General features: G+C 43.3%; 1 protein-coding gene across 1 annotated transcript; it reads right to left on the bottom strand.

The window, feature by feature from the left end:
* Nucleotides 1-6,207: 6,207 nt before the first annotated feature.
* Nucleotides 6,208-24,648, bottom strand: LOC130484103 (prostatic acid phosphatase-like). The gene is made up of 9 exons (XM_056856979.1): nt 24,567-24,648; nt 23,865-24,017; nt 17,965-18,063; nt 15,072-15,176; nt 13,936-14,068; nt 11,289-11,371; nt 8,835-8,941; nt 8,031-8,200; nt 6,208-6,300 (listed from the first exon to the last, which is right to left on the bottom strand). The coding sequence occupies exons 1-8, from the start codon at nt 24,645-24,647 to the stop codon at nt 8,044-8,046; spliced, it is 918 nt and encodes a 305-aa protein (XP_056712957.1). The 5' UTR covers nt 24,648; the 3' UTR covers nt 6,208-6,300; nt 8,031-8,043.
* Nucleotides 24,649-25,340: the final 692 nt, after the last annotated feature.

A 25,340-nucleotide genomic window follows, 5' to 3' on the forward strand; every position in this document is an offset into this window, starting at 1 on the left:
GCTTCTCACGTGGAGGAGTGGGGAATCAAACCCAGTTCTCTAGAGTCCCCGCTCCAAACCGCCACTCTTAACCACTACAGGGGGAAGGACCGGGCTTGTAAGGAGGATGCTTTTCCGGAGAGCCCCCTCGTGCCACCGCCTCCTCCCCCGCAACAGTCCGGCCCCCAACAGTGTTTGAGGGACAGTGAACTGGCCCCCTGTTTAAAAAGTTTGAGGACCCCTGTTTTAGAACTATAAACCTTATCAAAAGAGACCACCCCAATGCCTCCTTCCTTGGGACAAAACCTTTCCACCTAACTGTTATCCACCCAATCAACCAAGAAGGTTTAAAACTTTTGGCTCCAATCCAGTTCGGTTTGAGAAACATCTTATTTCCCCCTCTGTCTACACACTTTTTGGATATAAGATCCCCAGTACATCAGATGAAATATTGCAGTAGCAGCAACAAAGCCACAACAAGACTTTTCATCAAGTACTGCCCCTGCGACCCAGCACAGGTACCTTGGAGATTGTGAGCTGGTTTCTATTCCACTCCTACCACCTCTTCCATCTTGTTTCATCAAACCTTCCTGGACTTCATCTTCTGGACAAGTTTGTATGTTTACTCCCCCCCCCCATACTTTCAGACTTGGGTTAGAAACTAGCAGAAATTAGGATTGATAGATTAATGTTCTGTGGGTGGGTGTGTCTATGAATGTTCAATTTTTGTACTTTACATCCTTCTTGTTACTTCCTTATGCTATTAGTTTTTTAAATAGAGGTTAAAGTTCCAATCTATGCCTGTTTATTTCTAGGGACTTCCTCACTCTTATAAGAAGTGCTGCCAAGATCTAGGACCTTGATATACACCAGGCAGTAGACCCCATTAAGAATTGCTTGAAATACCCATGTGTGTGAGCACTTGACATACAAAAGGGGGACTCTGCTATTGTCAAGGAACACGCATGTATAAGAAGTTTGTGCTTCTGTACAAACGTTTGTGAGCATGTGCTGGTCACCAATTGCCATGGCTTGTTTGGTTTGGTCATTGTCTGTATGCAAGAAGACTGCTGAAGAGGAATGTGGGGGGAGAGTTCTGGCTTCAGTTATATGCTGTTCCTTCTTCTTCAGGATAATTGTTTAGAAAGAGTATGCACTGTAAATTATTTAAAGCTGATTATAGTGCAGTCAGGGATGGAGGTATCAATAGTAAAAATATACAGATCTTTATTTGAAAAGGTGGAACAGATTCCCATGGACATATAAAATATTTGCATAAGAATAAGCGGGCAAGACATCGTTGTTCCAAAGCATAGTTAATCAATGAGGACATCAGTACATGCCAATACCATTATCTCAATAGATTATTTGTGCTGCCTTCCTAAAACGAAACGATTAAAACAGGGGTTAATACATAATATTGCATCAGCAGGCAGAACTAGTGGACCATTAGTTTCACTAACCCATATCAGACCACTGAGTACAGTCATTTCAGGGTTGAGAGTCAACGGTTGCTTGACTGATTACAGTTGGTTATGGACATTGATTGCAAAGTACATGGGCATCAATTAAGGTCAGGATCATCCCTTTTAATTAGCATAAGGCAACTAAGGGCCAAAGAACACAATACATTTTTTAATGAGTCGGGTCTGGGTTTGTTGAATCTGACTTGCTTCCTCTGCAGCTGCACAGCAGCTGTGGGGCATGTCGTTTTTAGAGCCCACAGGACCCCCAATTTAGCTTGGGACTATGATGTAGGGGAAAGAGGGGCTCTTACCACCTCCCCACGCCTTTTTCACAAGATGAAATGACTCCAGTATGGAGTTAATTGCATAACTTTGGAGCAGCATGTGCTTGGAATACTCCAGATGCAGCTCCAAAGTTAAGCAAATAACTCCCCACTGGGAACATCTGGGCTTCGGAAAATGGTGTGGGCAGGAGTGCCCCTCCTACCACAATCCCAAATTGAGCTCCACAGGCTTTAAAAATTATGTTCCCCATAGCTGTGTAGTCTGGCCCTAAGAGTGGCAAGGCAAGACATTTGAGTTTAGGTGTGTTGTTTTTGTGGAAGTCATGGCAGTTCATGACTACAACGTCTTTCACATTTTCAGTTTGGGAGATGAAGGTTTTGTGGATGTGTGTCAACGAAGGAACCAGAGAACCTGTGCAAATGCCTTGTTGCCAGAGAATGAAAAGTGATTTGGGGCCCACATATTATTATCAGTTTATTATATATAGCAGTAATATTGGGTCAGCTACCTGCCCTAGGCCTAATCTGGCACCCACTGGAGAGGGGAACAGGAACAGAGTGAAACATTAGAGCAGGCACTACTGTGCTGCCAGAGACAAATGGCAATCGCTTGGCACCCATATTGGGATAGTTCCAAACAGGCTGAGAGGGTAAGATCAGGAGTCTTTTGTGACTCCCCCCCCCCCCCGGTCAATGCCAGGAGCAAACCTCACACAATAGGAAATATACTACCTCCTTTGCATTTGTGTTCATGCTCTCCTTGCAGTAAGTATGCTGATCACGCCAGAGTTTGGAGGCAATCAAATTTCCTTCAGACTCCCGGAGCTTCCCTCCTCAGGACTGGAGGGATGGGTAATCTCATTGGAACTGTCAGTCAACACCCCCTGACTCACCATCTGTCCTTCCTGAGAACCGGTCCTATAATATCCTTCTCCACCTGAAAATCTATGGCAGATATTTACCTATACTTAATCAGCATCACTAGGGTATTGTCTGACACCTTCCCTCATTGCCTGTCTTTTCTTACTCAAATAACTAATCCATTTCTGAAGCAATCAGCCTTTGTCCACTCCCGATGACTACCATTACCAGTGAAGTCACCCTGCTCCAGGGCAGCATTTTGTTATAAATATAGCCACCATTTGCTATGGTTCCTTGTACATTTTTGGATCCAAACATTGTGCCCCGCACTTGCTGTGCAGCTCCTTCCTAGTGAGAGAGGCTGGTCGTTGATCACTCCAAGCAGCTGCTACTCCGGACATCATCCTTTTCCTTGAACAGGTAGCTATACAACTTCCCTCTGTCCCTTTGACTTATAGATCTTGGGTGTGTGTATGCTCTCATATAGGGTTGTACCCCTTTTAAACCCCTTCAATAAAACTACCTTCTTTTGATACAAACGTTTCTTTATTGAAAGCTTTTCCACTGATTTGCTCATCCCTCGTATACATTGGGAGAAGATTTGGCTTGAAAACCTCTCGTAGTGCTCTAAGTGTCTTCGTAGCTAAATTCCCCCACAAAAACCAGGAGACCCCCTCTCTAATTCCCTTAACAATAATATCTTACAATATAGTTCCTACATGCCATATTTCCCCTCTCTTTCTCTAACAGATTGTTAGTGGTGTAGAGTACTAACATTACAGTTATCTTGGGAAAGACTAGAGAGGTGGGCTTTCCTCATGCTTATAACCTCATGGATGTCTATAAAAAGTAAGCCACCACAACAAAATGATCTAGATGGAAAGCGGGGCATTTTCTGTTGTGTTGCCCTTCTTAAAAATTCATTCTCAGGGAATCCTGTGACATTCCTGAGGTGATCTGCAGCATCTGTAGCCCTCTCCTTACTTCAATGTTCCAGGAGCTACTTGAATTATTAAATGAAAAGTATCTGGTCATTCCAGTTTCATCCAGCTCTCCTCAAGGGCTTGTCTATACTTTTTCAGTAAATTGGCCAAAATTAAGCAAAAATTAAAGCAGGGTTAGTTAGCATCTTCCTTAGAGATATGATGGCCTGGGTAAAAGAATCCACAAAAATTATTCACCCCCCAGGACTGTTTTTGGGGAGTGCTGGAAAAAAAGTCTATACAATACTTTCTCTTTTTGAATGAGTAAGATGCTTGTTTGAGGCAAGGTTTTACTCACAGAACAAATGAAACATGAACATTTTTGTAAGACAATCTACAGCATTAGATAATGATACTATGGATTATACAACATATTTGCAAGGGCATGTTTATTGAATGTGAATAATTTTCTCAACAATTAATATGTTGCTATATTTTGGTAATTACAAAATGTCTGGAAATCTCCCTACATAAGAGCAGACATGTTTACTTAACCTGAAGTTAGGTTGATTTACATACACAAAGAACATAGAATCGTAGTCACAGTATTAGTACATTGATTCTCATTTCTAATAGCTGAACTAAAGGAGTCTGTGTAATCCTAAACAGAGCTAAACCTTTCCTAGCCCATTGACTTCAATGCACTTAGAAGGGTGCAACTCTGCTTAGGAAGGCACTGTGAAACATGTAGTCAGTCAGACACAAGGATTCAACACTTCCTTTTTCTACCATATGCTTTGTACATACAGAGTTACACAGCCAAATGAAATCTCTGTATGGGAATTAATGGCCCAGAATAAACACACAAAGGTTCCACAGCATGGCCAGTCAATGAGAACAGTAGAACAATACATTACAATTGTCTTAATAGAATGAGTGCATTGCGTTCATTGGAAAGTGAACATTACAAGGATCTAGTGCATGATGATGCTGGAACAGTGTCCCCACTAAACTCTTTGCAGACTGTAATTATTGTAGAGCTGAGTGATAATTGCTTACAATGGGTTGGATCCACACAGCTTTTCCACTGGTGAAAAAGGAAGGACCATGTTGGGATCATGGAAACTGCATGAACAAAGCCATATGGTTGTAATGAGGAAGGGAATTAGGAGAGATTGAGTGAAAAACCTGGCTGGATCCAATCAATTGGTTGTGGGCATTAACCCTAGTCCAACTAGGCACCAAACATTCTATGGTCCTTTATGCATGGGTACTCTGACTCACATTCTCCCCCAGACTGACTCGGTTGTTCTTTGGACTTATGCATGAGTTTTCTGTTCCTCAGAGTTGACCTCGTGCCCACCCCACACTTTTCTTGGGTTTTCCCAATGCTGTTTTGTCATGGATTTAAAGTTTGCTCTGAGATCAACTCGGTTTAAATTGTAGCTATTTGTGTACATACAGCATTCTGGGTTTCCCACTCCAGTGCCAGAGTAGTCTATCTGGGCCAAGTGACCTTAATGGAAAATCCATTCTGCATTTTCTTCGCAACTGTTTTTGTGCTGTAATGTATTTCAATGGAGCCCATGCAAGTCAATTGGCAATCCTGGTTCCCATGATCTTCAATGGGCCTTCCAGCCTCTCCCATTGTTTCCAGTGGGCAATCCTGTCATTCCTTTTAGTACATCCCTTTGAAGACTACAGCCTATTACAAAGTAACATTTTCAAGGGGCAGGGACTCTGATACTCCGGATTTGTGCTGGTGATTCTGCAATATAAAAACTTACTCCTGATACTACAGGACTTTCTTCGGGGCAAAAACCCACCATGCATAGGATTTTAAGAATTCAGATCAGAAAAATGTGGGCCAAGGGAGCGTCAAACCCAAGGTAAAGTTCCCATGCATACAAAACCTATGTGTGTGTGTAAAGTGCCATCAAGTCGCAGCCAATTGATGGCAACCCCTTGTGGGGTTTTCAAGGCAAGAGACTAACAGGTGGTTTTCCTCCGCGTCAAGACCCTGGCATTTCTTGGTGGTCTCCCATTCAAGTACTAACCAGGGACGACCCTGCTTAGCTTCTGATATCCAATGAGATCAGGCTAGGCTGGGCCATCCAGGTCATTCTATACATGTGTCTATAACTGGATGGAGAATTATACATGCAAATAGGCAACATACATGCGATTCTTCCATTTGATCCAGCAGCCACCAAGTGTTAGAACTGATATTTGGGGAAGTGCTCTGACCGATCCATTGCACAAATTAGCCGGTTTGCTAATTCTTGATGTATATTATGAACTCCAGTCTGTACATGAATTTTTTTTATATCCAGTCTAAGAATGACTGAGATTCTGTAATACTAAGCAGTTACACCCTTATAATTCTATTGAGATCAATGGGCTTAAAAGGGTGTAACTCTTCATAAGATGGAACTGTAAGAGTTCCAAATGTTTGGAGTTAATCTCCTGTGTGGAATCCAGTACCTCCCAGCTAATGTTAAACTTTTTATTGAAAGCAAACTTTACTGTTAATATGTGTTAAAAAAGCATTTTTTTAGAGATAATTGGCCAGAAATCATTACACAGTGAAAATTATTACTCTTAGTGATTGTTTAGATGGAATATCACACACAAAGGCATTCTGAAACTCTCTCTGCTTATGTTTTTGCTTCCAATTAATGTACCTTCATATTTTCTTTCTTTTCCAACAATATCCGTATAGTTAGATGAGATACAAACATGACAGCAGTCTGCTATTAAATTCAGTAGAAATCAGGGAATATTGTCCTGTAGGAAATAATCATAAAACACTGGGATATGAATTCTATGCATAATCTCACTCAATCTTTCTCAGTGCAGTGAAAAATTGATATATGTTTCTTGTTCAGACTACATCCCCCAAACTATTTCATCCAGAGAGTCTTATTAAATTGATATATGTGTCTTGTTCAGACTACATCCCCCAAACTATTTCATCCAGAGAGTCTTATTAAATGCGAATTGTAGCATGCCACTTGATTTCCCGATCCTAAGGTTGCTGGAGAATGCAGGGGGGGGAGGGGAGTGAAGACTGGGAAGGGCAGGGTTTGGGAAGGAGGGGGACTCAAGCTGGGTATAATGCCATAGAGTTCACTCTCCAAAGCAGGTGTTTTCTCTAGGGGAACTGATCTCTGTGGCCTGGATGTCAGTTCTAATTCTGGATGATTACCAGAGCCCACTTGGAGGTTGGCAACTCTATCTGATCCTGTGAAAGAGGCACAGAAAGAGATTTTCCTGTGCATATCAGTAGCTGGAAATACTTATACCAGTTGGCGCCATATGTGTAGTTTATCCCTCCCTCCAGCAACCTAGACTGCCTGTACGTAGCCTTTGTGAGAAAACTAAGTGATTATGCCCATCAGTTGTTTGAGATGAGAAATAGGAGACAGCGCTTAGTTCCTCCTCTGAGCATTTTAGCTTTGGCTAAGTGGAGTTAATTAATTGGATGACAGAATGATGCTACATAATTGCCCGTCATATTTTGCTCCATGATGATGCCAGTGATAACAAACAAAATTTGCCCAGTCTCTTTTCCAGCTCAGCCCTAGTTATGTAACAACACTGATTAGTGGGCAAAACTCCTACATTGTCATCTGGTTATACAAATGATATTATACAAACCAACAAATACTTTAACAACAACAACCCCCTGAGCTATATGTGACATTTTGTTAGCCAGTAGCGGAGCACGTGCTTTGCATGCAGAGGGTACCACGTTCACCCCCAGATAGCTTGTTAAAATGACTGCGTGAAGTGCATGTTGTTGGGAAAGACTTTTCTTGCCTCATTCCAGATGGGTAACCATGCTAGTCTGCAGCAGCGAAATAACACAGGAGTCCAGGGGCACCTTCAAGACCAGCAAAGTTTAGTCTTGGAGTAATTTTGTTAGTCTTTATGGTGCTAAGGGATTCCTGTTTTACTTTTTCTGCTTGAGACCCTGGAGAGTTACTGTCAATAGAGTGGACAGCACTGAACTGGATGTACCAAACGCTGATTTTGTATATTCTAAGGACCAGACAAAACTCTTAATTGTATATGATATGATACTGCCTCTCTTATATCTTACCACAAATTTCTTCTTTGGGTGTAGAAGAAGAAGAGTAGGTTTTTATACTCCGCTTTTCTCTACCTTTAAGGAGCCTCAAAGTGGCTTACAATCACCTTCCCTTCCCCTCCTCACAACAGGCACCTTGTGAGGTAGGTGGGGCTGAGAGAGTATGACTAACCCAAGGTCAACCAGCTGGCTTCATGTGGAGGAGTGGGGAATCAATCCCGGTTCTTCAGATTAGAGTTCACTGCTCTTAATTACTACCCCACACTAGCTCTCTTGGCAACAGTGTTAATATCATATTTGCTTTCTCACTAAATTTGTTTTTTTAAGATGTGATGGCCAAACTGCTTATTTTATATTCACCTCTTACATATTTTGAAATTATTCCCACTTTTATTGCCACACCTGGCAAAAGATATTCTGTTACCTTTCCCTGTTTCTTAGCTCCTGCATTCGCTTTCCCAGTCATCTACCAAGATAGGAGAAACCAGATCAGCAAACTTCTGTATTGGACAAGCAAACGAGCAGCCCGGCAGGGTGATAGGATAGGGGTCTCTCGAAGTGTCATTCCGAAAATACATCTCGATGGTGTGCTCCCTGATTTGCAGAAGCCAGAAAAAGAAAAGAAGGGGTAGGGAGAAAACAGTTAAAGCAATGGTCCCCCCACATGGTGCTTGAGAGTACCATAGAGGGTGAAAATGCATGGTCGTTTTAGCCTCCTTTATTCTGTTTCAGCCAGGATTCAGCCAGGATCGAACACATGCGCTTTCGCCTAACGTGCGTTCGATCCTGGCTGAATCCTGGCTGAAACGGAATAAAGGCGGCTAAAGCGACCATGCATTTTCACCCAGTGTCTCTCAGTGTGGTTCCTTCTACCCACTCCCTTTTTTCTCAAAGCATCTCTTTCTGAGATAAACCGTGAATCCTGACTTTTCTCTACCTCATGGGAGAGCATTGCACCAGCTTGTTATTTCATTCACAAATGACTTAAATCTAGCCTATCCATGCTCATTTAGTTCCTAAGAATAACCGGTGGTAGTATCATAATAAAATGCCTTGCGGCTGGAAATTCCAGAACTGTGTTTGCTGTGTTACGCATACATGCTTAATTAAAATATGGGTATGTTGCCAAAGATGCTTTTCTACCTAATATCCTGCAAATATAAATCTGCTGAATTGACATTTGGTTGCAAAGGAATATTGATTGTCAATGACACAATAAAATACTTACCCCGTATCTTCTTGATACAGTTCAAAAATCTGGCAAGCGGCATATGGTGGCAGTTTCTCATTGTAAGTATTGAGTGCCATCTGGAGGGCACCAAGGGTAGTGTCGTGCTGTAAAAAACCCCACACACATAAAATCAACTTTTTGAGGAAGAAAAAAACCTTGTTTAGAGTAGATGTTGCTATCTCTTTTTGTTTTTTGTTAATTATGGGATGCAGAAAATGATTAAGCAAGCCTGAACTCCTAGCTTTCTTCAAAGGCTTTTAATTCTATTGCCAGCTAGGAGTTACATGTTTTTCCGGCAGGGCTGTGGTGACTTCAACAGTTGCACAACAGGTAGAATGTCAGTAGATGAAGCTTTATCTATTAAAGTCTCTCTGTACTCAATAAATCCTCCCTTCTTTAACTTCTTCCTGTTGTGCTGGTCTTAAAGACAGACTCCTTCCACGGAGTAGTGGTGGTGGTCACCCTTACAAGGATCTCATTCGGTATCAGTTCCATTTTTATCTCCCCCTGCCCTCCCAGGCACCAGTCAGAGGTTGGTCAGACGCTTGTCAGCAGATGGTTGATAACATACTATAAATGACAGTCTGAAGCTTATGGGTAGGCACAGTACCCTCCCATTCATTCTGGTACTCCTCAGAGGGTGGGTAGATGTCCTATTATTCAGAAGATGGTCCCCTTTTTAGGCCAGTGTTCTGAAATGTCTAAGTTCTGTTTCTCTTTAATAAACAGACCTGAAGTGACTGTGGAGGCTAGATTCCTCCACAGTACTCAGAGTGACCTGCAGTTAGAAGTAGGACCTCTAAAGCTAACCAGTCTGTTTCAAGTTAACTAAAAGAGGATTTAAAGATGATGGGCTATCAAAAAGGAGAGCGAGGACCTTGAAAAGATCCCCAGCCACAATTGGCACCTGGACAGTGTTAGAACAGGTGGTATGATAAATTGTATTTCGATTTAAATTACAATCAATATATGTATATGGATTACCTGCATTGTGCAGGGGGTTGGACTAGATGACCCTGGTAGTCCCAACACTATGATTCTATGACAAATTTGCACAATGTTAATTAGCATATGCAAGTTTTGTTCCTACTCCCCTTCCTTCTTCCACAGATGATTGCTCAAATTCTTAGTGAGTTTCTGCTATATGCAGCCCCTTCTTGCATGCCCCAACCATTTTGGAAAAGAACTTTGTGAGGAATAAAAAAAACAAGAAATGACAGAGAATAGGAAGAATGAAGCACTCTGGCTGTTTTGTGGTAATTCCAAGTCGGGTGGAAGGGGGTTAAAGTGGACAAATATGCCCTGGAATGTATAAGAAGAATCAAATACATTTTGTATGTGATTTGTATGTGATTTAACTCACAGGGTTGTTGCAAAGGAACTCCTTAGAGGAAAGGCAGAATTGAAAGGTAATTAATAGCATTTTAACTATACCTAGTTTATCTGGGCCCTGACCTGGATGGCCCAGGCTAGCCTGATCTTGTCAGATCTCAGAAGCTAAGCAGGGTCAGCCCTGGTTAGTATTTGCATGGGAGACCACCAAGGAATACCAGGGTTGCTGTGCAGAGGAAGGCACTGGCAAACCACCTCTGTTCGTCTCTTGCCATGAAACCCCCAAAAAGCAACCCTGAGCTTCCGTGGTACTAACCAAAGCTGACTCTGCTTAGCTTCTGAGATAAACGTAAAATATAGTAATTTCTAATTAAGGTTAGCTACATTTGGGGGAAATTTACCTTCTGAGACGAAGCCGCTTGTGTCTCATTGTCATCCCGGGGCTCAGCCGTTGTTGTTTTTTAATGAAAACGGCCTTTTCCCGTTTTCAATACTTCCTTGCACTTCTGAATCATTGCAGTGTGCTGTTTAAAATGTCTGGAGCACTACCAAAAGGACTGCTCCACCCCCTGTCTTTTTAGTGGTATGTTCCTTTTTGGCTTTAAAAAAATTCTAAGATTAATGCTGTAGTGCTATAGCAACCCAACACATCCCAGTGCTGGTGATATAGCACTGAATTGCCATAGGATTGCTAAGTTGCTATAGAGCTATAGCACTAATCTTAGAATGCTTTTAAAAAAGCTAGAAAAGCATGCACTGCTAAAAAAGGCAGTAAAAAAGCATGGCACTGTTTGAAATGGCCAGAGCACTTCAGAGCACTTTAAAGACGGCTCATGGATGGATTGAAATGAGCTGTATGGATGCCCGTCCCTGTATCACTTTACTCTGAATCAGGACAACAGTGGATAACCTCTGGTTTAGAACGGTAATCTAAAAGGGGCCATGAATTTGGTCTTAGACATTCTTATGGGACATTCTCCCATTTTAATGAGATCTCAGAGTTGTACATTTCCAAACTGCACTGATAAAAATCTTCAGCCCTGTGCCAATTTCAACTGCTTAAATCCCATTGAGCAGCCTGGCTAGGAGTAGAACTGCAGCCAAAAGCCCTGTACTCACAGCGGAATAGATTAGCATTTTTCTCTTGCCTGGATCTTTAGCAGCATTTGAGATATTTTCTAGAATATCTTTCACAAGGAGACCTTAAAGGAAGCAGAGAAGAGTGTTAACACTGGCAAAAGAGTTACTGTATAGAAGGCAAGGTCTTAAAATAAACCATCATAAATCTAAGATTATGATCTTCACTAAGAGGAGAAAAATGCCTCCTTTTCGCTGGGTATTAGATGGCTTTGAGGTTGACCAAGTCAAGGAGTTTGTTTACCTTGGCATTCTGTTTTCCCATAACCTAAATTGGAATGCCCATCCAAAAGCAGTGTCCAACAAAATTAAACCTGGGGTTGGTGCTATTGTCAATTTTTTTCACACCAAAGGTGGCAAATATATTCCAGGGGCTATTCAGGTTTTTAACCTGAAAATTACCCCAATTATCCTCTTCGGTGTTGCCATCTGGATTACAGTCATCAATGAATCTATAGATCGTCCACTGCTTCAGTTCTTACGAAAACTCCTAAATGCCCCTCGATGTGTTGCTGGCGTTACTCTTCGTTCTGAGTTTGGCCAAATGTCACTTGAAGCTAGGGCGTGGTTGGCCGCCTTTAAACTACACCTTAAACTGTGCTTTAGCACTGAGGGGTTCCTAGCTTCTCTGAAACATGACCCTTTTAAATCCTCATGGCAAAAAATCTTAGATGAGAAACTGGCGTTGTTGGGTTTCTCGCAGGATATGTTATCAGATCTTGGGAAAACTGAAGCTTTTGCCAAAATTAAAAAGCGCATTAAAGAGCTCGATTATAACAGCACTACTTTTCGTGCTCGTCACGTCTGTTCATCCCAGTTCTTCGGAATACCCCCTCCACGTGGTCTGCCTGCCTATACATATTATCTAACAACTCCTCGTCTCTGTAGAGCTTTTTGCTTGGCTAGATTGAATGCTAACCCTTCTATGGTAATGCAGGGCAGAATTCTGAATATACCATAGTCAGACAGGATCTGCCCTTGCTCTTCTGGCTCTCCTGACTCATTAGCCCATGCCCTTTTGGAAAATGGTTGCTATCATTTTGCAAGCAATTTCGCTAAACTGTCTTCTATGTATTTCTTTCTACGCCCAAAATGTGCAACAGTGGAAACTATTTCCTTTCTCACAGAATATTAAAAGAGCACAGGGATTAATCAGGGTAGTAAAGGTAAAGGTCCCCTGTGCAAGCACCGGGTCATTCCTGACCCATAGGGTGAGTCACATCCCGACGTTTTCTAGGCAGACTTTGTTTACAGGGTGGTTTGCCAGTGCCTTCCCCAGTCCTCTTCCCTTTACCCCCGGCAAGCTGGGTACTCATTTGACCGACCTCGGAAGGATGGAAGGCTGAGTCAACCTTGAGCCGGCTACCTGAAACCAACTAATAATACATAAAGATAATATAATGCTATCTTCAATCAACAATCAGTGATTGCACTCAGTGTGCCAAAGCTCTGTGATAAATGTTGTGGTAAGTGGCCCACTTGTAAGTCCATTGGTGGTTCTGCTTATAGCTCCTCTTCTCCATATGTACTCTCTGCCTGTAATTGACATGTAACCATCAAGGTTAAGAATGTCAAACTGATGCTTTATTGCATTTGCCTGATTTGAGGAAATCATAGCTCAACTGTAAGCCATCACAGGTATTTGGCTTGTATTATTGCAAACGTATTTATCTCTTGAGCCACCTACATATTTAGATTAAACTTAGTTTTACATTTAAATCTTAATTCCTAGGCATGTGTGTGAGAAGAGTGGATCTAAGCCTTCCCTCCTGTGTCATTTTCCTGACTTGAAAGGGCCCCGGGGAGATGCTATTTGTCCCGTTGGGGAAGCTAACGTGTAGTCCTTAGTACATGTCAGTTTCCTTGGTGGAGCAAGTAGCTGATCCTTGGGGCTTTTTCAGGTTGCAGAGTCTTAAGCTCCATCTATCTCCCTGCATGCTGCAGTTCTTCTCTCAATGGTGGGCCCCATGAGAATGGGAATTAAGTTCCCAGCATGGAATTTCCAGTGTATATCTAGTTGACCGTCTCTGTGTCCACCATGTGTGACCTATGAATTGATCCTCTAAATCTCCTAGAACCTGTAGACTTTTGGCAGCTTTTCTGGGTTTTTGCTGCAGCTCATCTTCTTAATTGTCTTAACCCCGCCCCCCCCACAGTATTGTTGTATCATTGCTCTCCCTTTTTTATTTGAGTTTCCCCCTGTGTTTTTCCAGACAAAACACAAGAAAAATGAGAAAAAGAACAACCTCCAATGTGTGTAAGGGGGGGGGGGGAACTTAACTGATGCAGTTAAGAAGATGAGCTGCTGAAGAAACCGGGTGCTGAAAAGTCCCAAGTGCTGAAAATGAGGCACAACTTTGACACGCTGTATAATAATACAGCAGAACCAAAATAGCCCCCAAAAGTAAGCACAGCATCTCTTCACTCATAGCTCCATCAGTTAAAAATCTTTCACTGATTTAAATTGGCTTCCGCTGATTAATCAGCTAAAGTTTTTGTTGATTGATGTACCAATTAAAACAATTAGAGCTTGCAAGCCCTAATAATTAGCAGGTTTATTTGAGCTAACGTATTCTGTACAGATAGATGCACCCTGTGTCATAATGCCTGAGTGAAATCTTTTTGCTACCTCCTTGAAGCCGCGCCTTCTCTTCTCTTTTGTAAATGCCAAAGAAGGATGACAAGGACAAGACAGTCAGCTGTCCAAGTTGGGCTTTTACATCCTCAGTAGCCCATTCAGGTAGCGTGTAATTGTGTATAGACTGCAATAAAAAGAACACATTTCTGTTGATAAAATCTTTTTCACTTCCCTTGCCCCAAAATTTAAATTTCATTTTTATTTTGCGAACCTTGAAAAATATTTGACAAGTTTACAAAAAATAATAATGTAGATGTAAAAGGAAAAGCACAAATATCAGAAAAGGGAAGGAAACCCAAAAGTACAAGAACAAATGAACCAAACCAATGTTAATAAGTTAAATAACAATTATTATCACCAAGCATATACTAATAGTGGCATGTGGCCCCCATCTGCGGATACCTAAATCTATGGATTGGGGCCACACCTATACAAAACAGAATTACACCTCATCTCCAGACTGCAAAGATCTGTTCCCCTGGAGAAAACAGATGCTTTGGAGGGTGTTCTTTATGGCACTGTATCCCTCTGAGGTCCCTGTCCTCTCCAGGCTCCACTCTCAAATCTCCAGAGGTTTCCCAACCTGGATCTGGCAACCCTACCCCCCCCCCCCCATTGCTCGCTGATGGCTGGAGGGACCTGGCAACCCTTGTGTTTGGTAGTAGGCCTTCTATCAGATGTTGTCCCTAGAAGCTGCCTAACCATGACACTGACCCAAGGTATACCTCAGTCTCTAGATTTACTAGGAACAGGTGATCTGAGGAACCAATAATGTTCTGCCTATCCTTACACCCCTGCTGTATTCCTCATTCTGTGTGGCTTGTCATTTGTTGCAGGTTGAGCTTCATTGACTGCCTTTTAGCTGTCAGCCTTGATGAGACCCATTATTTGCAAAAAGGAAAAAGAAAAGAAATCTATTATCTGAGCCTAATAATATTCATGGGCTTATCCCCCAAGATTCTGATATTAATATTTTCACTAACTATTCATGCTTAAGTTGGAGGGAGATATCATTTTCTGTGTGTAAAATTTTGTAGTTAACATTTTAACTGACAATTGTTCAGAGGTAATTCGATTGAGACAGCTCAGATAAAATATCACAGCATTAAAGAACTTTAAATAGGTACCTCACAATGTAAAGTATCTTGCACATGCCAGAGTTTAAAGGTGTCCAGATTTCTCAGACTCTTCATATCATATCCTGAATAGCCAGCTATGATTTTTAAAAATCTCTGAAAGGAAATAACAAAGAAAAATCGTGAAGTGAAAATATGTATACGAAGAAATAGATTTATTTATATAGGCTATGATCCTGCACACTATTAAGTAAGGAAGGTCACAGTGGTGGGGTCACTTGCTACCTGCTGGTTTTCTTTACATAGACACAAAGTTAAAGTAAAATACCACTGAAATCAACACAATTGAAATGGGTTGTAGTAAAAGATATCAAGGCCTGTGGACAATCTTTTTTGCAAAAGGAAAGCCTTACAAAAACAAGTCTCTGTTTTGTTGTACGATGTTGTGTGTGGGTGTGTAAAATGCTGTCAAGACACAGCTGACTTAAGGTGAGTTCACAGGGTTTCCAGGCAAGTGATTAAGCAGAGGGGATTTGCCATTGCCTTCCTCTGCAAAGTCTTCCTTGGAGGTCTTCCATGCAAGTACCGACCCAGCTTCGCTTTCGAGATCCGACAAGATCGGGCTATACTATACCGTTCCGAATCCCCTATGATGTTATAACAGTATGCGAACACATCGTTGTGCTGTGTAAAGATTTCTAGTTGTTATGAGACAGATTTATTTGAATAAGCATAAGAATGGTATAACTACAGGGTTTGTAACCTCCTTCATTTGATCGAAATAACTAGGCTGGAAAAAAAAGTGTTGCCTTCCCAGAGGCAAATGAACACTTGTTTTACTTACACCATTCCCACTTTCTAGTGGAACTTCTTGGTTTTTTCTGTTCCCATCCAATATAAAGTCATTATGTTTGGATTGGGTTCCCAGCTGTAGTTAGCACTCTGGTAGGAGAGTCTGGGGCGGGGTGGGGGAACAAGTGCCAACTCATAACATCACTTCAGGCATGAAAGACAAACTGACATCATAGCCATGGGGTGACGTTCTAGGATTCACCTAAAGTTCTGTGGGTAAACTATATACTTTGGGGTGAATCCTAGGCCATTGTGGTGATGCAATGACGGCACCTCTGGTTTCATGACAGAAGTAATGACTCGTTTGCAACACTAATGAGCTGCTAATCCCCTCTCCCCCGCCAGCATGTTGAGCAACGCAGGGGAATCCTCAGTTTGGATCCTGCAGCAAATTTACCATTTGATGTTTAACACAAATCTATACTGAGTGACCCGAAATGTGGGTGAACACTTTGGGTAGGTTCCTGTTTCAATTTCCCCTAGTTTAAACAATTTTGTGCTGCAATGGTGTGTAAGTGCCTACAGTGTAGAAATCATGAGCTTGTATGATATATGCTCATGGTGTTGCATTGATACAGCTGTTGCAGTTTTGCATCTAGAGTAAGTAAGTATCACAAATGCAGACTAATCTTACTGAGCGGATTTAGATGTGGTTGCACATCTGGACCATCTCACCTCAAGACATTTTTCGTTAGGTTGCCAACTGATGCCGGCACCGTGGAGGGAGAATTTGGGGGTCAGGGACAAGCAATTTGGTATCACAGCACTGATGTCATTTCCGTCACAAAACCGGAAGTGACATTGTAGTGTCAGGATGACACTCTAGGATTCACCTAGAGCATTCCTCATATTCCCCACTGCCCTGTTGAGTAGTGATGGGGAATGAGAATTAAAGGCTGAAAGGTCACAATAATGGGAGACCTGATAACCCTGCTGTTCATCCATACTTGGCGTGAGGCAGAGTTGGCCACAGTATAGCTACCCTCACACACTAGTAAAATTGGATTCCAAATTGTGCCTGTTTATTTGTCTAAATATTTGTTTACCACCTTTCCACCCAGCTTGGGGTCCCCAAGATGGCAAACAATCAAAACTATATTAAGATACAAAGAAACATATATTAAATATTAAAAACAATTAAATAAAACATATGAACACAGAAACACACAGACACACAAACAGAAAGGGGGGCAAGGAGAGTTAGTGAGGGAATGCTAAACAAACCCCAAAAGTCTACATCCACTGGCAGTAGACAACGATAGAGGGAACCAACGTGGTGTGGTTAAGAGTGGTGGACTCTAATCTGGAGAACCGGGATTGATTTCCCACTCCTACACATGAAGCCTTCTGGGCGACCTTGGGCTAGTCACAGCTCTCTTAGAGCTCTCTCAGCTCCACCTACCTCACAAGGGGTCTGTTGTGGGGAGAGGAAGGGAAGGAGATTGTAAGCCGGTTTGATTCTTCTTAAAAAGTAGAGAAAGTCGGCATATAAAAACCAACTCTTCTTCTTCTACAGACGAATCTCCCTTGGGAGAGAGTTCCTGAGTTCTGTTATAATGACCCAGGCAGTCATTTATGGAGGGGACAAAAAAGGCAAGACAGATGCTGCTGTCCCGGCTGGGCTCTGGTGGTACTTTACATCCTCCTCCTCCATGGCTGCCACCACCATCACCAACCTGCCGGGCAGCCTCCGCTTTTGTCACCTGCCCCTCCGAGCAAGTCACCAAGGGGATCGCCAGATGATCAAAACACGCAGCTCCTGGATCCCGGCCCCGGCAGAGTTTGTCTGGTCCGTGCACCCCTATGAAGTGGCTGAGGTGATTGCTGTGCTGATCCAGCGGGGGGGGGGGGGCTTACTTGAAGTGGGTCAAGGAGACGGTGCTGAAGTAGGGCTCATGCAAAGGCCTTGGCCAAGAAGCCAAAGGGGGTGTGCCATAGGGGATGGGATGAGGGGGAGTTTTCCAAGGAAGCAGCAATAAAACCTCCCACACAAAGAAATCCTGTACTGTGACTCTATCTCTTTTTGTTTTAATTGAAACTTTCAACACGATACATCGTAAGTCAAAAGGAGTTATTTCAAGAAAAAAATTACCGTGTATGGTCGAATTTTAGCTTGGAATTCCCTTGAGGTCATCGTTTCCTTCAGAAGCTTCTTATAGCGTGGACAGTTTAACATGGGAAAACGTAATTTCTGAAAGAAAATTAGTAAGGGAGATTGTTGCCTCAATTCATGTTTTTCAATTATGGTTTTAATTAGTACTTAATCTGCGTGTAGGCTTGACATTGTTCACAATAAAATTTATGTAATACTCTGCAGGTATAAATGCACTGCAGTTAGAAGCGAAGGGTTTCTCAAGCTAGAGCTCCCGAGTTTCTCTGAGAACTGGCACGAACTCTTCCAGTGCCAAAAGGTTATGTTTACTTATTCTTATAATCCAACTTTTGATTTATTTAAAGCAAATATGGCTTGACAGTAGTTCAGAATCTAAAACGGAGAGGTCAAATGGGTAAAGCTTATGCCTCAAGTGCATAGAGCTGAAGATATTTGATTACATTTTTAAGTGGGATGATTCTAAATGAGAAAGGAGGTATTTGAGTGTTGGGACTAGTGTTTACATGCTGTTGTTAGGCACCGCGACCACTGCTCACCTGTGGCTGGCAACGGTGCACCAAGGGAACATATAAAAAAACTCCTGTGGGTGGCCTGCACCACTGTTAGTAGCCAGAGGTAGACTCAGAAGTCAGAATGGCTCAGGGCCAAGCCAAGCTGAATGGCTCCCTTAGTGATACAAGCCGGGACTGCAGGGGCCACTCCGCTCAGAACTGGCCAGCTGTGTCAATCATGAGCATCAGCTCAACCTGCCATTGTCTCCACCTGTACCGACCCCAACTAGTGGTGGTACAAGAGGAAGCAACTCGTGAGCTGATACTGATTGTTGTTGTCACTGAAAGGTCTAAGACGGTGGCACTGGCCAAACTACTGGGGTCCGGTTGTAGTGGTCTTCCAGGACAGTGGCCCACCAAGATCTTTCACTGTTAAGTCTCAGGGTCGGACTACTGGCCCACAGTGAGAGATGTCACAGGTTCGGTACAGACCTGGGCCATGTGAGACATAGCTTGCATGTGCTACCTTAGCAACATGCTTCTGCCAAGATAATGTCTGAACTGGGCCTTAGCCCCACATGTAAAATGGGGATAATTATATCAGCCCTGCCTTACATTGTCATTGTGGTTCATATGAACAGCCCTGTATCATGTGAAGTGCTTTGAAGCACTTAGGAAAAACAATATGTAACCACCAAGCATTTAATAGGGGTCTCCAATGTGGTGCCTGTTGGCATCATGACACCCACTGACAACTTTTCTGGTGCCCCCGATAGTTTTTAGAAGTGGGTGGGGCTAGCTGGGGCTCTTGTCCAGCAAGGCATCTGACTGGCTGTGCAATTTTTTTAAAATGTTGCCTTAGTAGCAGCTACCACTACATCACAAGGATCTTCACTGTATAATTGATGGTAAGCTGCAGCAGCTGTTTTGTGGCTGGCTGTACCTCCCATGGTAACCATTTTGTGGCAGCCATTTTGTAGCTGCACCCACCATGCTGTGTCAGTATTCCAAAGTGCCCACAGGCTCAAAAAGGTTGGGGATCTCTGATTTAACATTTTCTTGTGCCACATGTAGACTGAAGCTAGGCAACATTCATCCTCACCAACTGGATGTACCGTTTGAACAAGCATTTGATTTGGTGTTTCTTCAAAGTATTCTGGTGGAGAAGTAACTTAATTTTCTTCCTCCGTGGCCATCACTCAAACGATCCCCTCTTGGTTTTTCTCCAAGATATACCATGCAAAGGACCTTTTCTGAACAGGAAGCACAGTGAGGAGAATGCCAGAGCCACCAGATGCCCATTGAGTTACAACTAGGGTTCTCTGACCCCCGCTGGGGGTGGGGGATCCCCTGCTTTGGGGCCTCTCCTCCCACTGTGATTCAGCCCCCTTGTGGGGGGACTTAGTAGCAAACTGTTGCCCGCAATACGTTGATGTCACTTCTGGCACAAACCGGAAGTGACGTCTAGGGCTGTTGATTCGGTTCCGCCCGAACTGAAAATCAGCCAAATTTCCCTTGATTCGGTGGTTTTTAGTTCGGGACGAACCGAACTAAAAAATGGTGGGCAACCAGGGGGCCCGAATTCAGTGAGTTCGGGAGTTCACGAATAAATCCGGCCAATTCGGGGCCGTCAGTAAGCAGTATAACCTTCAGTAAGCAGCATTCTCCTCCCCTGGCCAATCGGTGGCCAAGCTGGGTCTTCTTCTAGCCAATCAGTCAGGATTGAGTACTGGAGGAAACAGCTGATGTGCGGCCCCGCCGGGGAAAGAGAGAGAGAGGGAAATCCTCGTGTGTGTGTGTGCGGGGGTGCATGTGCACATTCGCTCCTTTCCGTGGCTGCAGGGAGTGCATTTTTTGGGGTACAGACCCCAAACTTTCAGGGGATATTCAGACAAGCCTTCTTAAGAGACCACCCAAGTTTTGTAAAATTGGGTCAGGGGGTCCCTAGATATGGGCTCCCCCCTTTTTCTTTCCATGGCTGCAGGGGGCGCATTTTTGGGTGTGCCGACCCCAAACTTTCAGCGGAACATCAGACAAGGCTTCTTAAGAGACCCCCCAGGTTTTGTAAACATTGGGTCAGGGGGTCCCGAGATATGGGCTCCACCCCTTTTTCCTCTCCCCCCTTTTCCATTTCTGTGGCTGCAGGGGGCGCTTTTTTGGGGGTGCAGCCCCCAAACTTTTATCATAGCTTCAGACAATCCTTCTTAAGAGACCACCCAAGTTTTGTAAAGATGGGTTCAGTGGGGGCAGAAATATTGGCTCCCCCCTTTTCTCTTTCCGTGGCTGCAGGGGGCGCATTTTTGGGTGTGCCGACCCCAAACTTTCAGCGGAGCTTCAGACAAGGCTTCTTAAGAGACCACCCAAGTTTTGTAAACATTGGGTCAGGGCCCCCCGAGATATGGGCTTTCCCCTTTTCCCTATTGGGATGAATGGATCACCCTCGAGAGATGCATACATATGGATCTCATAATGGATACAAATGGAATCATATTGGATTACCCAGCCTCCCAGCCCCTCCTGATGGAACAGAAGACAGCCACAGTAAGACCCCTTTGGGGGCTTTAATCTGTAATTTTTCTTTTCTGTGTGTGTGTGTGGGGGGGGAAAGCAGAGTCTGTGTGTGTGTGGGGAGGGAGCAGTTTCTGTGGGTGGGGGGGGAAGCCAAAGGGGGCTTTTGCCGGTTCTGCCTGGGGTGTGTGTTCCCCCTCCAGTCTCTCTCTCCCTGGTTTGAGGGGGGGCTTCATTTTTATGTCTTCAGGTTTTCCCTCATTCATAAGATCAGTTAGGTTATTTTGATGCTTGCTCAAAACTGGTTTTCAAATGGTGACTTAAAGAATGCATCTGCCTGGTCCCAAGTCCAATGCAAAAGGAGAAATTCCACCCCCTCCTGCTCATTATGCATAGCTAGCTGCCTCTGTCCCTTTCCATGGTTTGCAAACTCCCAGGTGTCAGGTGTTGCTTTGCACTGTTACAAAGGTGTTGCATTGTGTGCTTGTGTTGCTTTGCAGTTGTATTGTTTTGCAAAATTCTTCACACCTGCCCCGCCCTTTGCATGTTTGCAAAGGTGTTGCTTTGCAGTTGCGTTGCTTTGCAAAGTTCTTAGCAGCTGCCCCGCCCTTGCTCTCATCAGCTGTTTGTCGGGGCTGGGAGCTTTGTGTGTGGGTGGCAAGCTCTGCTCAGAGATGTACATTAAGGGTGGGGGGGACCACTTTCGGGGCCCATATCTCAGCCCCCCCTGACCCAATCTTTACAAAACTTGGGGGGTCTGGCAAGAAGGGTCCTTTGAAGCTCCTCTGAAAGTTTGGGACCTCTACCCCCAAAAATGCCCCCCAGAGCCGCGGAAAGGTGCGGTTGTGTTTTTAATGGCTTTATTCGGCCGAATTTTTTCCCCGAACTTTGAATTCCCGCCGAATTACACAGACCCGAAGTGGGGGAGTTCGGACTTCGGCATATCCCGAATCTAAACGGGCCGAATTCAGCCGAATCCGAACTATACCGAATTTTTTTAATTCAACAGCCCTAGTGACGTCATCACATTGCCAGTGATGTGTTGGTGCTCTGGTATTTGTGTAAAAACTCTATGGTAAAAATGATTTCTACCATACAGTTTTTGCTCCTATACCAGAGCATCCACATGTCACTGGTGACGTGATGATGTCCCTTCTGGTGTGTGCCGGAAGTTATGTTGATGTGTTGCCAGCAACAAAGGCCTAGATTTGCTGCCGGTAAGTTTCCCCCACCCCCATCCCTCACCAGTTGCCAGGGGTTACCTGGCAACTGTAGCTGCAACCTACATGCTGCCAAATCTTCAGTCCCTCCTACAGGTAGCACAATATTGCCCTGGCAAAGCCATGTGGAACTCATGTTTCTGCCTACCTGGAGCCAGAAGGCAAGCTAGTAATTATCACTCTCTTATTATTTCCAAAGCGATCATCGCAAGGTCTCACCCTGGGACAGAACCAGTCTGGCAGGAAAGAACTGGTAATGAATCTTAAGAGGGAAAGCCCCAGAAAAACGTTTTGAGAGTAGGTAATTGGAAACAGGCAACCAAGAAACATGTCTTTGTGTTGTCTTTAAGACAAATTCCTTGAAAAGATTATGTCAATTCAAAGATCCCCTTTACTGTTTTCACATCTGAGAACTGAACCTGTGGATCTTTGGCTGCTTCTACACAGCAAGGACTCTATGGGTATGCGCATTGGTGTTGGAGCTACCACACGTGGCAATTTTCTGCACACCTTTCCTTCCCGTCCAAAATCTGCAGTAACTCCACATTGTCTTATAAGGGCATGGTTGTCATGGCCATGGTGGCTGCCCACCTCTTTTATATTGTACTTCAGGCATGTGCCATACCACTATAATGGTGCTATTAGCATTTGACATTGATAACTGGCAATAGACCATTTTTGTGCCATACCACTATAGTGATTATAGTGATAAACAAGTCCTCAAAAAGGCCAGAAAACGGGGCTGATGTGGGCAAGACCTTTGCCAGCCAGGAAAATGTGTGCTGTTCCTTCCCCAATGACATGCTAATGAGCTTGGACTAGGGTTGCCAACTTCCAGGTACTAGCTGGAGATCTGCTATTATAACTGATCTCCAGCCAATCATCAGTTCCCCTGGAGAAAATGGCCGCTTTGGCAATTGGACTCTATGGTATTGAAGTCCCTCCCCTCCCCAAACCCTGCCCTCCTCAGGCTCTGCCCCCTTTAGGCTCTGCCCCTGATGGCGAAGAGAGACCTGGCAACCCTAGCTTGGACTGTGTTGTTTCCAAAAATATTGGAATAAACCAGGTTTGGGAAAAGAGTATTGAGGATAGGGGAAACCTAGGACATGATGACTACAGCACAGTGCCATGGGGAGAATTCCCTCAAAAGCGTTCCAGTTCGGAAGCCAAGGTGAAGAAAAAACCTCTGTGTAGAAGCAACCTGTACTTTCACTGCATTTCCTGTTCCTTTGTACCAGGTTAAAATTATGTTCCCCCCCCCAACTTATTTTTTAGTAAATTGTGGCATTATCAGGTCATTACCTATATGTGGCATTTGAAAAGTAGAAAATGGTGGCTGGGGTGGCTTGCGACAGCTCAGCTCATTTGTTCACTTTTCCTCAGAATGTTCTCTATTCTCCAAACCTTGATAGTCAATACTTCTCTACATTCTTGGTAAGAATGTAGATGAATCATTTCCTGTGTTCCAGCCTATGCAAACAGTTGGTAGAGTTTTTCTTTATAACCTCATATTAAGGAAATGTTAGGGTTTTATTTCTTACTTCGAAATGTTAGGGTTTTATTTCTTACTTGGAAATGTACAAACCCTTTCATAGCTGAAACTTAGATTTCTAAAGAGCCTAAAAGGCAGATTAGACTGATTTAAATGTGTGGTACTCACCGGATTTAATGACTTCGGCACAACATGGACTGGGATAGGTTGCCAAGGGATTTTTGGATTCCAGATCTCACCAGTAGAGGGGGGGAATAAGCCAGCAAGGTTAGCTTGGGCGCTCATAATGGTTCGATCAACATCTGTACTCTGGATGTAAATCTAAAAGAGGGAGGAAGGAACACGTCAAGAACAGAGAATTATCGGAGTACACTGAGGACCCTGAGGTTGTAGAAACTCTTTCCCTTTCAAATTGAAGCTGTCAGTGAGTCTTTTCCTTCTTTCACCAAGAAGGCAGCTGCTGTTTATTCATTTGCCTCATGTCCTCATGTTTAGTTGGGCTTTTCTGTGAATTCAGGCATCCTCAGATGTGACAGGAGGGACATGACTCAGTGGTAGATTACACAGCTTGCATGCAAGGGGTCCAAGCTGGAATCTCTTCCATCTCCAGTTAACAGTAGTAGTGCCAGGAAAGATCCCTACCTGAAATCCCAGAGGCCCATTGCCAGTCAAGAGTACGCTATACTGAAGTAATTAGAAATGGTCAGTATAGGACCTCTGCACTTTTTAAAAAGTATAGGACCTCTGCACTTTTTAAAAAGTTTGATATTTCCCCTTTACAATGAAGTGATTCGATGTTATAAACAATTTCTGCCCACCAAAAAGCTCAGTACAGAGTGAGGAGAATCTCTGGTTAATTCTTATACTCACCTCCTCTCGCTTATATGTGGGACTTAGAAAGTCTGAGTATCTCTTCTTTATGTACTGTCCAAGATGGTGCTGCTGCTGCATTCCAAGCTGTGGGGAAACAATATAGACATGATTCTGACTGGAAAGAGAAAGGCAATCGTTTGCACCAGATTACGGCACTGTAGCTGCTTTCCCATGTCACCTAGAATTACCTCATGTTTGTAGAGCATTTATGCTTGCTCGATTCAATATTCTTCCCTCAGCCATTTTACATGGCAGATACAAGAGAATCTGTTTCTGTGATAGGTGCTGCCCATGTAAGGCTCGGATGCATGAACATTTAACCCATGCGTATTATACGTTTTGTACTGTAAGTTTTGCCTGAAGCCGAGGAATGTATTTATCAGACCTTTATTGTGTAATGCTCGGAGGGTTTTTTTTTTTAGATCAGCAGCTGCTGGTATATCTTCTGTTCGATAGAACTTCTTTTATTACCCGCAAAGTAGCGAGATTTCCATTAGCCACAATAAGGATTTGTTACCACCTCGTGTGTGATTTTCAATAATGTTATTGATAATGTTTGTAAAATGTTTTTACATATTGCTTGGCTTTGTGTGTAACCTTGTTTTAGTGGATTTTATCTGCTTGTTCTTTTTCTCTCTTCTTAAAAAATGTTTTTATAACTGTGGTGTGACAAATGTCTAATAAAGGTGATGATGGAATGATTGAGAAGGCAGTAATATTGTTATGACTGCAAGCTGACTACTCCTTGGGTAGACATCCCACTAACTAAGA

Source organism: Euleptes europaea, chromosome 11 (assembly GCF_029931775.1).
Source record: "Euleptes europaea isolate rEulEur1 chromosome 11, rEulEur1.hap1, whole genome shotgun sequence".
Taxonomy (NCBI): domain Eukaryota; kingdom Metazoa; phylum Chordata; class Lepidosauria; order Squamata; family Sphaerodactylidae; genus Euleptes; species Euleptes europaea.